Source organism: Miscanthus floridulus, chromosome 18 (genome assembly GCF_019320115.1).
Source record: "Miscanthus floridulus cultivar M001 chromosome 18, ASM1932011v1, whole genome shotgun sequence".
Taxonomy (NCBI): domain Eukaryota; kingdom Viridiplantae; phylum Streptophyta; class Magnoliopsida; order Poales; family Poaceae; genus Miscanthus; species Miscanthus floridulus.
In genome coordinates, this window is record NC_089597.1 from 1,480,433 (window position 1) to 1,493,835 (window position 13,403).

General features: G+C 42.7%; 1 protein-coding gene across 2 annotated transcripts; it reads left to right on the forward strand.

Annotated features, from left to right (window-relative positions):
• The first annotated feature begins 4,112 nt into the window (after nt 1–4,112).
• On the forward strand, nt 4,113–10,035 carry LOC136519854 (sucrose synthase 1). Of its 2 annotated transcripts, none has more exons than XM_066513234.1 (16): nt 4,113–4,241; nt 5,298–5,411; nt 5,817–5,937; nt 6,019–6,170; nt 6,277–6,469; nt 6,746–6,864; nt 6,956–7,172; nt 7,247–7,342; nt 7,440–7,613; nt 7,694–7,810; nt 7,897–8,063; nt 8,151–8,375; nt 8,547–8,865; nt 8,992–9,236; nt 9,491–9,629; nt 9,736–10,035. In XM_066513234.1, the coding sequence occupies exons 2-16, from the start codon at nt 5,317–5,319 to the stop codon at nt 9,763–9,765; spliced, it is 2,409 nt and encodes an 802-aa protein (XP_066369331.1). In that variant the 5' UTR covers nt 4,113–4,241; nt 5,298–5,316; the 3' UTR covers nt 9,766–10,035. The 2 variants fall into 2 exon arrangements, with proteins under 2 accessions (XP_066369331.1, XP_066369332.1); XM_066513235.1 differs by having other exon boundaries at nt 4,218–4,241; nt 5,259–5,411.
• Nucleotides 10,036–13,403: the final 3,368 nt, after the last annotated feature.

Sequence of the window (13,403 nt, forward strand, 5' to 3'; positions counted from 1 at the left end):
TCTTTGAACCGAAGCCGTGTTTTCCAATCTTCATCAAGTGAGGGTGCCAATCATGTTGATATTGATCTTTTCACTTGAGCATAGCCATCTTGAGCACGTGACTTGATTCCATTCATCAAATATGAATAACTCCAAATGCATCAAGTCACTTCCAACGCTTTGTCTAATATAGGTTTGATCCTCCACATCAATATGACTATCGCAGCTTGATTAGTACCTCAACTAAATGCAAGTACTTCCTTCTTCACCCTAGCTAGGTTCTTCGGCCGCCAAGCCGTCGCTTGCCCTTCACCCTTGCTTAGTACCTCAAAGCCTTTCCTTGCTATCTTCACCATCTCAAGCCATCAAGTCACATCTTGTGTTGAATCATCCATTCATTTGTATTGTTGTCTTTTTCTTTTCAATTTAGCAAGCTTCAAATATGAGACCATTCCATATGCAATCCCTCATGTCTCATTAATTAACTTTTATCGTGCTTGCTTTCACATAGATCATTGAAATCCCACAATAAATAAGCCTTCACATGAATTCCATTTGCATTGTTGTCTTATGCTTGAACTAGATTGTTTATACAACAATACATCAATTCTTGGCTTTATACAATTTCATCAAGTATCTGTGAGATAATCAATTTCCTGTCTACACTTAGCAAACGGGTTAGTCCTTTAATCACGTTGTCATTCAATCATCCAAAACCCACTAAAGGGCTAGATGCACTTTCAGTCTCTGACTTGCATTCCTTATCTAGCTTGTTTTTTTTTTCTAGCTAACACGTTAGCCGACGATTCATGCGGGCTGTTGGGCACACCCTAAGTGCATGCCCAATAGAGGCAGCAACATTCGGTCTGTTCGTTTGGCTGTGGCTTGTCGTAAACGATCGTAAATTTTCAGTCGGAATAGTATTTTTCTCTCACATAAATCAGCTAGCAGTACTTCTTCACGAACCAGCAACGATACGAACCAGCCAACCGAACAGACTGATTAGCTTCAGAAAAAAGTGTAGTCCGTCCATATAGGCATCAGAGAGTTAAGGGCAACAATGTCAGTTTAGGCCCTGTTTAGTTTCCAATTTTTTTTGCCTTCTACAGTAAAAGAGCATGTTTGGACATATGCATGGGGTACTAAATATAGACGAAAAAAACTAATTGCACAATTCTCGGCAAAATCGCGAGACAAATCTTTTAAGCCTAATTAGTCCATGAAAGCCTTAAGTGCTACCGTAACCCACATGTGCTAATGACCGATTAATTAGTATCATTAGATTCGTCTCGCAGTTTTCTGATGAGTTCTGTAATTTGTTTTTTTATTAGTATTCAAAAACCCCTACCGACATCCTTCCGACATATCCGATGTGACACCTAAAAATTTTTAACTCCCCAACTAAACACACCCTTATTCTCTCAATGCAGGCAGCCGTTTATTACTTCCTATCCAACTACCACCAGGCTGGAAAACGAGGTGGTAACAGAGTGGTTTCTTTGCTTGAACCCACTCTCCAATTGGTGTCCGTGAGACCACTATTGCCCGAGACATGTCTGTTTCACTACATGGTGAGAATATGTAAGTTAGGGTAGCACGCCCACCGTGGACCGTGGTGTATTGGTGAAGCCCTGAGAAATACGGTTAAAACAAACTGGCTAACTAGAAGCTTTTTTTTTAAAAAAAATCATTGTGTAAATGAAGACACTCATAGGCATATATATAACTTATATTACATGACTTATTAATCTCAAAATTTATTAGCATAATTTCCGGAAGATATTTACAGGCTACATTGCGTGCGCATAGAGCCATATATGTTCATAGTGAGTGCATTTAAATATTTGGCTCTACTATGCTTCAAAGAAAATTAATAAAAACCTAAAACAAGCACAAAATTGTAAGTTTCACGTAGCAACCTTGCAAACTGCAAAAACACCCCTGAAAAGAAAAGAACACCGTTTCAGAAACACGAGCTTCCTTTTCGTTTCTCCGGTGACCAACGACGACCTGTCCTCCCCTAAAAAAAACGACGACCTGGCCTGATCTGACCTACCCTACCATGTTACGATGATGACCCAAATGAAATCACGCCCATTTGCAGATAAAAAAAGGGTCGTCAATGATCAATCACGACGTGGTGTGGCAAAACCAGCACCTCAATCGCCTGATTTCGGAACCGGACTTGGAAACCACCCGGCGGCGCGGGCGGCGGCGGCGGGCGGAGCAGGAAATGGGAGAACATGCCGCCGAGATGCCATCTCATTCACCCGCCTTTCCTTTTCCTGCCGTGGGTGGTCAGCACATTGAACCGAAAAGGAAACCGGAGGTGGCGATCAGATTTTCAGATCACGGTTCATGGCTTGTTTCACAAGCACAGGGAAAAGAGCCTTATCCGGCAATATATCCTCTCCCCTGCCGCTGCCGCTATAAATTGCTCCCGTCCTGCTCCCCCAACCTCCGCATTGCGTTGCGTTCTCTGCATCTGTTCCAGTTCTCTGTTCTGTCGACGCCATTCCTGTGCTGCCGTCCCAGCGTTTGCGAAGGTATGAATTGACGACTCGACTCGTCTCGTCCGTGTTGCCTCTACGATGCAATGCCGACCAATGTGTTCCAGAATTGTGCATGCGTTTGGTTGGGGAGGGTGGTACGTCTGCTAGCGGAAACTGGGCATGCAAGCTACTAGGTCTGTTTGCTGGTGTCATTTAATTTGTGTACCCAATGCACACAAATCAAGCTAGGTCTGTCTGCTGGTTCTTTTTAATTTTGTCCTTTGCATGCATCCTGATGATAAGCCGCCGAATAAATCAACCGCACCAGCGATAAGTCCTACCGAATCAGACCTTTAGTGGTACACACAAATCATATACTAGCATCGTCCCCGCAAAGCGTTTGGATCTCATATGCTGTTTGGAGACTAGCCGTGACATGACAAGAGCGCTCCTGTAGTCCTCCTCCTGTGTCCTGTTTGCCTCTTTCTTTTCGTGCAAGAAGAAGCGCGCCTCCTTTTTCTGTAATTCTGTTCCGCTAGCTTCTCGTCACCACCTCGCTTGATTTTTTTCTTTTCCATGTCAGCACCGCATAGGCACTTCTTGTTTAGGTAGCTCTGTTCTTGTTTGGAACGCCCGATGCATGGTTTGGCGGCACGCCCGATGCGAGTGCCGTTTGGCGGCTCATCACTCACCAGGCGCCCAGCTGCATCGATCTCGCAAGAACCGATGCCTTTCTGTTCTTGAAACGATATCTGCGCTGGGCAACTTTCTTGTTGCCGCTTGTCGCTTGTGCTGCTGACTGGACGCAGCTCTGGAGGGTTTTTGGATGCATTTTTAGGGATCCTTGTGCCTGATTTCGTAGATAATTTGCCACTTGCAGCACGTTCTTGGTGTTCCCCCCCCGTTGTTTCTGCACACGGGCTTTCTCTGGCTTTTCTGAGAGACCCATGTTTTACAGGCTCTTTCTAGAAGGAGGGTAAACCTACTGATCCAATGGCATTAGGGAGGGGAAAATATCTCGCTGCTTTTTTAATCCAGACAATCTCATTTGCGTTTGCGTCTGATTGATGATGACTGCAATGGTGATCGTATCTTGGGTGCCGGAACACCGGCTTTTTGCTGCTCACCGAATCAGCTGCGAGATTTCGGTGGTGAAATTAGGAACTCAAAAGAATAGTACAGTAGAAAGGAGCCCTTTCGTTTGGTGCTCTCCTTTCTCTCCCAGCCAGCCCTTCCTGTCCTTGCGTTCACTGCACCTGAACAGGTCACCCCGACCTGCACTGTACTAGTCTCCATTAAAAAAAGGTCTAAGCTTTTTCGAAACCGGCCATTGGTCTGGTAGGCCAGCATACGCTAATTGGATGCTTTTGCCGAGTCGATGACACACTCAGTGACACCACCGGTATTTGGAAATTCTGCGGCAAGTTCGGTCGTGTTTAGCTTATAAGCTACGATTTATTACTCAATAAATAATATTTTTCTCTCATATTAAATCAGTCAATGGTATTTTTAGTCATGACTTATAAGCTAAACCGGTCAAATACGCTGGTTTTCGAGTATAGTAATTAGGCATTATCCATGCTTTGTCAGCTCGAAGGTGGGCCCTACCATTTGCACCACAGTTAGCTACCACCTCGGCACCTCACGCAGGCTCACAGGTCACAGCGCTGGGAGCCTTGGGCTTACAGCAGCTGCCCCCTCTATTTATTGGTCCCTCTTCCGTCCCGGACAAACCCTCCTCCATTGGACTGCTCCCTGTTGACCATTTGGGTATGCTCGCTCTTCTGTTCATCTCCGTACTAAACCTCTGTCCTCTGGTAATCCTGGGTGGGGTTTTTGCTGGGATTTTGAGCTAATCTGGCCGCGGTAGAAAAAGATCGTGTCTTGATGAGCGCTATCACTCGCCTTAATTGTCTCCTTGCCCCGCCATTTCTTCCGGTTTTCGTGCGTTTTCCGTGATTCGCTGGGTACGTCATCGCCTGAATCTTGCCTGGGCTCTGCTGACATGTTCTTGGGTTTATTGTAGATTTCTCTGATCTAAACCGTTCCTGTACTGCGCGCAGAGCTTTCCGCCGTCCTTTTGTGGGGGTTTTGAGCTTAGGATTTTACTTGGTGGTGGTGGTAAACTTGGATTCACACATGGATACTGTAGAAATTCTAGGCTCTGTAGTTTGCTTGAGATCTTGCTGTGATTGCGTGCCGTGCTCACCTCTTTTGCTTTCCGAGGAATGTATTTGTCCTTTTGGTGGATTATTAGCGCGAAAAAAGCTTTTTTGTTTTTTGTTCTTTTACTACGAAAAGTCATCTTGTTGGATTTTTCTATATTTCACCTTTTGATTGATGTCCTTACTCTAGGAATTTGTGAAGCCAAATCCTCTTATTTTCACATGTTTTTGGCTGTTTCTTAGTGGGGTTTAGTGTCTGAATGGCATCAATACTCTTAACAGACAGAAATTTAACTCAATCAAGTTGGTTCCTTTCTCCTTTGAAAATATTATCAGATAACTAAGTGCTTGTGCGGAATCAGTACTTGCTTTTGTTTGGTGGAGGATCAATACTGAATAAATACTTGCTTTTGTTTGGGTGGGGGATAAGTGCCTGCTTTATCATGACTATTTGGCTATAGGATTCTATCTTGTTAATTGTTTCTGTTGAGATAAATCAAATAGTATAGCTGCATACTGCTTTTTTTTCCCTCCAAATTTAGGTTGCTTTAGCATGACCTACTTTTTCAGACAGTCTTCTAAGTTCTAAGTGGTAGCTCTTGATTTCTTGTTCTTGTACAAGTGGTGCTGCCGAATCTCAACTGTATAGCTCGAATTGCAGTATTTAGTGTCATTGAGCCATGGCTGCCAAGTTGACTCGCCTCCACAGTCTTCGCGAACGCCTTGGTGCCACCTTCTCCTCTCATCCCAATGAGCTGATTGCACTCTTCTCCAGGTGGGCATACCAAAATATGTAACACGAGCATATGCAACTTCTTTCTTGGTTTCTTTTGTTGACACCATCATGCATGCTAATTGCTAAGGCTGTTACATATTCATCCTCGACTCATATTGATCATATGTAATGATTTTATGATCAGGAGATTATTGATTGTAAAGCATAGTGTTGCTGTTCTTCAGTTTTTGTAGCCTTTTGGTTTGATTAGTACAATTTAGTTGATAAGACAGTAAGTTTGTGGGACATCATTTGGCAGATTGTTTGTCTTTAGCTGGTACAGTGCCATTTAATATTTACATCCTTCAGATCTAAATAGGATATGAGATGTCCATCACAACAGGGAAAAAAGTACATGATATGAGATGCAACATCCATTTTATTTGTGAAATATCACTTTTACAGGTATGTTAACCAGGGCAAGGGAATGCTTCAGCGCCATCAACTGCTTGCTGAGTTTGATGCCCTGTTTGATAGTGACAAGGAGAAGTATGCGCCCTTCGAAGACATTCTTCGTGCTGCTCAGGTAACACTGCTGAGATGCCTGCTTGAGTGCTTGCCAATTGAAGATCAGGTACTCATTCTAATTTCCCTTGTCTGCATATAGGAAGCAATTGTGCTCCCTCCATGGGTAGCACTTGCTATCAGGCCAAGGCCTGGTGTCTGGGATTACATTCGAGTGAATGTAAGCGAGTTGGCTGTGGAGGAGCTGAGTGTTTCTGAGTACTTGGCATTCAAGGAACAGCTGGTGGATGGAAAGTAAGTTCTTCGATGAATTCTTTGTAGTTTTATAGGCTAATCTCTAGATTCTAGTTATGGAAACTTGTATATGTACTAATTCCATACCTTCTTTTCCTTATACCAGTTCCAACAGCAACTTTGTGCTTGAGCTTGATTTTGAGCCCTTCAATGCCTCGTTCCCTCGTCCTTCCATGTCAAAGTCCATTGGAAATGGAGTGCAATTCCTTAACCGACACCTGTCTTCCAAGTTGTTCCAGGACAAGGAGAGCCTGTACCCGTTGCTGAATTTCCTCAAAGCCCATAACTACAAGGGCACGGTGAGCTTACAGTCCAGAATCTTCCAAGCGCATGCTTCACAATCGATGATGACAATATTTATTTACACCCTGTTCGCTTGGCTTATAAGCCGTACTTTTTCAGCCAACGAACAATATTTTTTTCTCACAACAAATCAGTCAACAGTACTTTCAGCCATGGCTTATCAGCCAAGCGAACAGTGCATTAATTTTATTTAGGAACTTTACATAACCTGAAAATGGATTAAGTGATGCCACCCTACTCCCTCATTTGTAAGTCCTTTTTTTCTGTTACAGACGATGATGTTGAATGACAGAATTCAGAGCCTCCGTGGGCTCCAGTCATCCCTTAGAAAGGCAGAAGAGTATCTACTGAGTGTCCCTCAAGACACTCCCTACTCAGAGTTCAACCATAGGTGATTGATCAATAAATTGTCCTTGCCATTTAACTTTGGTTGAACTAGCAAATGGATTAACTGCTTGTAATGCCACCATGATCTGCATTAGGTTCCAAGAGCTTGGCTTGGAGAAGGGTTGGGGTGACACTGCAAAGCGCGTACTTGATACACTCCACTTGCTTCTTGACCTTCTTGAGGCCCCTGATCCTGCCAACTTGGAGAAGTTCCTTGGAACTATACCAATGATGTTCAATGTTGTTATCCTGTCTCCTCATGGCTACTTTGCCCAATCCAATGTGCTTGGATACCCTGACACTGGTGGTCAGGTACAGAATCTTAGTGATTATTTTTCTTTTAGCTACTGTAGCTTTTAGGTTTCTCATTTGCAATCGTTTTGCAGGTTGTGTACATTTTGGATCAAGTCCGTGCTTTGGAGAATGAGATGCTTCTTAGGATTAAGCAGCAAGGCCTTGACATCACCCCGAAGATCCTCATTGTATGTTTCATGTTTGAGACCATGTTTCGCCTTCTGAACCCTTTCATTGTTTCTTGATTTACTCAGTAAATGTTCCTACATAATCTTATTTGTGCAGGTTACCAGGCTGTTGCCTGATGCTGTTGGGACTACATGCGGTCAGCGTCTGGAGAAGGTCATTGGAACCGAGCACACAGACATTATTCGTATTCCATTCAGAAATGAGAATGGTATTCTCCGCAAGTGGATCTCTCGTTTTGATGTCTGGCCATACCTGGAGACATACACTGAGGTATATAGATTATCTGACTGAATGTCCTACACAGCGTAGCTTGTTTGAGTAATACTGAAGTCATGCATTCTGTGCTACAGGATGTTGCCAGTGAAATAATGTTAGAAATGCAGGCCAAGCCTGACCTTATCGTTGGCAACTACAGTGATGGCAATCTAGTCGCCACTCTGCTCGCGCACAAGTTGGGAGTTACTCAGGTCTGTTTGGCTGTACACGAGTAATTGAGTTTTTTATAAAATTATTAAGTTCTCCAAATGCTTAATAGTTTTGTACATGCTTGCAGTGTACCATTGCCCACGCCTTGGAGAAAACCAAATATCCCAACTCAGACATATACTTGGACAATTTTGACAGCCAATACCACTTCTCATGCCAGTTCACAGCTGACCTTATTGCCATGAATCACACTGATTTCATCATCACCAGTACATTCCAAGAAATCGCAGGAAGGTAAGTTTTGTATATTATCTTTAGAATCTCGCTGTATTGTAGTAGTAACTAAACTAGCATCTGATGTTTTCTCTGTTATTTCTGCAGCAAGGACACTGTGGGGCAGTATGAGTCCCACATCGCGTTCACTCTTCCTGGACTTTACCGTGTTGTCCATGGCATTGATGTTTTTGATCCCAAATTCAACATTGTCTCTCCTGGAGCAGACATGAGTGTTTACTACCCATACACTGAAACTGACAAGAGACTCACTGCCTTCCATCCTGAAATTGAGGAGCTCATCTACAGTGATGTTGAGAACAATGAGCACAAGTGAGTACTGAACTGATTGAATGTCTTCTTGTAGTCAATCAGCTTGTAAATATTCCAACACTCATCTGCATGTCTGTCCATCTTTCTATCTATTAAGATATGCAAAGCTGTTATTGCCATTTACAATAAATAAGTTTTCGACCTGAACACCTGGTATTTAATTGCTTCCAGGTTTGTGTTGAAGGACAAGAACAAGCCGATCATCTTCTCAATGGCTCGTCTTGACCGTGTGAAGAACATGACAGGCTTGGTTGAGATGTATGGTAAGAATGCACGCCTGAGGGAATTGGCAAACCTTGTGATTGTTGCTGGTGACCATGGCAAGGAATCGAAGGACAGGGAGGAGCAGGCAGAGTTCAAGAAGATGTACAGTCTCATTGATGAGTACAACTTGAAGGGCCATATCCGGTGGATCTCAGCTCAGATGAACCGTGTCCGCAACGCTGAGTTGTACCGCTACATTTGTGACACGAAGGGAGCATTTGTGCAGGTACGTATACACACTTAACCTAATAAATCACTTCCAGGTTCCAATAATAGTGCAATCTACTTTCAGATAACGACAGTCATAGAGCTTGTGCAAGGACTAAATTATTTTGTCACTTTGTTTTTGTAGCCTGCATTCTATGAAGCATTCGGCCTGACTGTCATTGAGTCCATGACGTGCGGTTTGCCAACAATTGCAACCTGCCATGGTGGCCCTGCTGAAATCATTGTGGACGGGGTGTCTGGTTTGCACATTGATCCTTACCACAGTGACAAGGCTGCAGATATTTTGGTCAACTTCTTTGAGAAGTGCAAGGCAGACCCAAGCTACTGGGACAAGATCTCACAGGGTGGACTGCAGAGAATTTATGAGAAGTATGAAATTTTCTCTTCTGCCATATATGATATAAATAGATATACACTGAAGAATTCTTGTTGACCAAAGGCCGCATCTGATTAATTCGCATAATCAGATATTATAGGGTTGAGCATTTAGATATTTGTGTTACCCTTGTAGCCTTCGCTGGTTACAAACACTATATCATTCCATGCCACGAACACTCAGAAATTTGTGTTATCCTTCTCTAGTTAGGAGTAAATCCTGATACGATAAGCTTTGGATTGCTCAGGTACACCTGGAAGCTCTACTCCGAGAGGCTGATGACCCTGACTGGTGTATATGGATTCTGGAAGTATGTGAGCAATCTGGAGAGGCGCGAGACTCGCCGCTACCTTGAGATGTTCTATGCTCTGAAATACCGTAGCCTGGTAAGTTTTTTGATGTCTTGCTAGAGAGAATATGTGTAGCATCGAGTGTTCAGTTCAGCAGTCTTAAACAAGTGGATTAACTAGTACATCTCTTTCTTGAATCCAGGCAAGTGCGGTTCCATTGTCCTTCGATTAGTGTGGGAAAGAAGAACCCCAATCTGGAGTAGTGGAGAACGATCATCTGCATTTTGATTGTTGGCCGCAATTCGCATTGTTAATCGTGTATTTGAGTTATGTGTACTTGGTTTCCAAGCACTTTGGTTCCATTTTGCGAGTTTTGGGCAGCGCTGGCTGGTTCCTTTTATAGGAATTAGCTGCACCTTTTGCTTCAAATAAACGCCTGTTCGTTCACCTGTCTTCCAAAGTTCAATGCAATGTTTTGTTGCCCAAGTCTTCATTTCTGACTGATGGTGATGTTATGTTGTGTCAGTTCTGTTAATCACCTGTTTAACGTGGTAGGCTGATGCCTGTTCTTATTATCAAAGGTTGCTGTGCCAGACATGACTACTTATATGCTTAAATAGAAGTGAAAAAAATCATTCTAAGCAAAGCTGCACAGAATTTCAACTGGCCAGTGGACTATTTCCTTGGTTATTGCAGTTTTTTTTTCGAAAACCCTTGGTTATTGCAGTTGCAGGGCTGTGTTACATCCCTATGTCAGTTGTCAGACACCAATGACAGCTTCCCATGGCTTTTGGACATCAGTCTTGAATTGAAGCTGAGGTGCTCCTCGCTCCTCTGCATAAAGAGGCCAAGAGGGGATACATAACAGAGCAGCCGACTAGCGTAAGTGCGTAACTGAAAGCAGTTGTGCACTGTCCACTGTGTAGTGACTAGTGAGGCACACCGTGGGAGCCTATTGCTTCAGATTCAGGACAGTCCGTTCCTCACAGGTTGCAGAGCGCACGGTTCTCTCTTCCCATTCCCGTTCCTGTCACCTCGGAATTGTTGTTTACGCCATTACCTACCAAACACTTAGGCCGGTTAAGCAAGGCAAACCAGTAGGCTGAGCCAAGGGATCCGACTAGATCTTGGTTACCACTATCGCTGTGATTCCATATACTTATGTGTGCTGTGCTTTCAGTCGATGCACTCATTTGGATGATTCTGGTTTTTGATCGGTAGCAGCAGATAATCTGATAGGAGGCATCTGGTTGCTAATTCTAATTGTGGCCATGCCAGCATGGATTCCATTTCAATATGCCTTACCTTGGAACATCAACGGACATCTCTCTCAGGGCTCATTTGGTTGTCCTGGAAGGAGACTAAGAATCGTTCCAGCTGATCAATCGTTATACAAATTAGCCTACCATTCTAGCTGGGAATCGTTCCAGGGAACCATTCCCAGGGAAACGAACGAGCCCTCAATCAGAAGAAAGACGATATCCCGGTCTATATCTACATATCTCATAAAAATAAACCATAATAATTTTCAATCTCACCATGCAAGTTATCCACGTGTCGTTCGCACTAAATACCACATCATTTCGCACTAGGTGTCACATCAGCTTCCACTAAGTGTCACATGGTATTCCACTAAGTACAATTATTGTGAACCAGACGATGGAGCCAGCCGGAGCTCGAGAACCCGAACATTGGGCGAGAGTTCCATGAGAATGACAACGAAGACAAGTCCACCTGAATCCGCTTGATCTTGTAAATCTTATTTTTCAAATACAGACATTAGAATTCGTTTTTAATATGCTTTATAGGTTGAAAGTATTTATTTACTAGCTAAAACCTGATTGGAAACCCACACTTGATTGCCTTGATGACATAAGGATTACTTACTAGCTACACATGTTGTGCTCTGATCAAGCAATTATCGTATTATTAGTACTGTTACTCACTATTTCTAGTACTTGTGCTACAAATGAAAAAAGTCTATATAACCCCCCACCTCCACCTATTGTAACACGACTACTTCACCCCAACATATAAAACCAGGTATTTAACCCCTCACCTTTGCAAGACCGTTCAAATAACCTCCAACGGTGGAAAAATATCTGGTTTTATAGATTGGGGAGTGAAGTAGTCGAGTTGCAGCAGGAGGGGTTATGTAGACTTTTTCCTGTTACAAATGCAATGGTTTTCAATGTGAGCGGTGTTTTTTTTTTTGGTGAAAGCTAAATGAGCATATAGGTTTTGGGGAGGTGTGGCTGGAGTTTGGGTTTGATGGAAGATATTTGCTTTGTCTTAGTTAAGAACTGAGTGTTTTAACTTACCTAACTCATTTTATTGTGCAACCACTCGACATAGTAAGGGCAAATCTTAGTCTAAATCTCTTAATTAGTTTGGTAATTGCCTAAAGGTAGATGTGCAACGGAATGCTAAGAGAACTGTGTGAAATTTAATAAAACGGTTGTAGCCCTCATTAGGCAAGGAACCTTGTCTTAGCGCTCCTGTGGTGATCACCATGACTGAGTTCTGGAGGGTCATGTCTTCGATGGATCCATGCTTACATGCAGTATCATACTTGTAGGTAAATTGTACAACCTTTGCAGAGTCAGTCGTGTTAAGGGTCTTAGGTGAGTTATGGTTTGGTTACAACAACTAAAGATGGTAAAGTATGTGTCTTTGTAAAGTATTTGGCACGTGTGTATGTTGAATTTAACAATATGCACTTTGAGTTCAATTGAATAGAAATCCGTCGGAGACATCCATTTTGTATTCATATTCAAAAACATCCATATTAATTTGAATTAAAATATGGTAAAAGATGATATTGGGATCCGATTCCATACGAATCCAATCCGTTTCCATCCCTAGCACGTGTGGCTATTCCTATCCCACATATCAGTATATCATAACAACTATTTGCGTGAGAGCCTCAGCTGTGATAGCTGTGTACCTTAGGAGGCATTGCATTGGAGAAAGAATGGTTCAGATCAAAGGACACAACCATTGATTTTTCGAGCAGGTGGCTTAACAAAGTTGAAACATGTTAATACTGGCGTAGTTGCAGCCTTTGCTCTATTTCAGCAGTTCAGCATCGACTCAGACATCAGACATTGCTCCCCTTACTTAAATGTTATATATATATTCGAGATCGTACCCTATGGCACGTTTTTCATTAAGTAGAAGTAGAGTTTAAACGTTACGTAGGACCCAAAAGTAAACCAATAATTACCCACACAATCCACAGACACAAACAAACAACGAGAAAATACGAGGGTGGGGGAGACGCTCTACCTCAAGACCCCAACCGACTGAGCCTACTACAAGAAGACAACAACACAATGGTAGCCAACAGTATAGTGAAACCGCAATTAAGCCTGGGCGTTCGGGTTACCCGATTTTTTCGGGTCGGGTAATTCGGGTAATTCAAAATTCGGGTAATAAAAATTGCTACCCGATATTACCCCTGAAAAAACACTACCCGCAAATTCGGATACCCGATAATTCGGGTTCGGGTTCGGGTATTACCCGATATACCCAAATTTACAGAAAACAACAAACTACACTAAATTTCAGTAGCGATCTATACATAATTTCAGCAGCAATTTGTATAGAATTTCAATAGCAATTTGTAGAGAATAATATATTACAGTCACTCATTCAAATAAAGAGAATTATATTCTAATAAAGTGATAAGTTAAATGGTTCAGCTAACAACACATGATGAATACAAAGACAAAACAAATCTTTGGATAGTTCGGGTAGTTTGGGTACCGAGGAATATTACCCGAATTACCCAAACTAATTTCGGGTAATCAAAATCGCTATCTGAATTTGGGATCGGGTACCTCAGGTTCGGGTAATTCGGGTCCGGGT

What these genes read in the sequence shown, in the direction of transcription:
- LOC136519854 (XM_066513234.1), top strand. Translation starts at nt 5,317, where the DNA reads ATGGCTGCCAAGTTGACTCGCCTCCACAGTCTTCGCGAACGCCTTGGT. An exon ending in ACCTGGAGACATACACTGAG is followed by an intron (nt 7,614 to 7,693) that starts GTATATAGATTA and finishes TCTGTGCTACAG; the next exon opens with GATGTTGCCAGTGAAATAAT. An exon ending in ACAAGTTGGGAGTTACTCAG is followed by an intron (nt 7,811 to 7,896) that starts GTCTGTTTGGCT and finishes ACATGCTTGCAG; the next exon opens with TGTACCATTGCCCACGCCTT.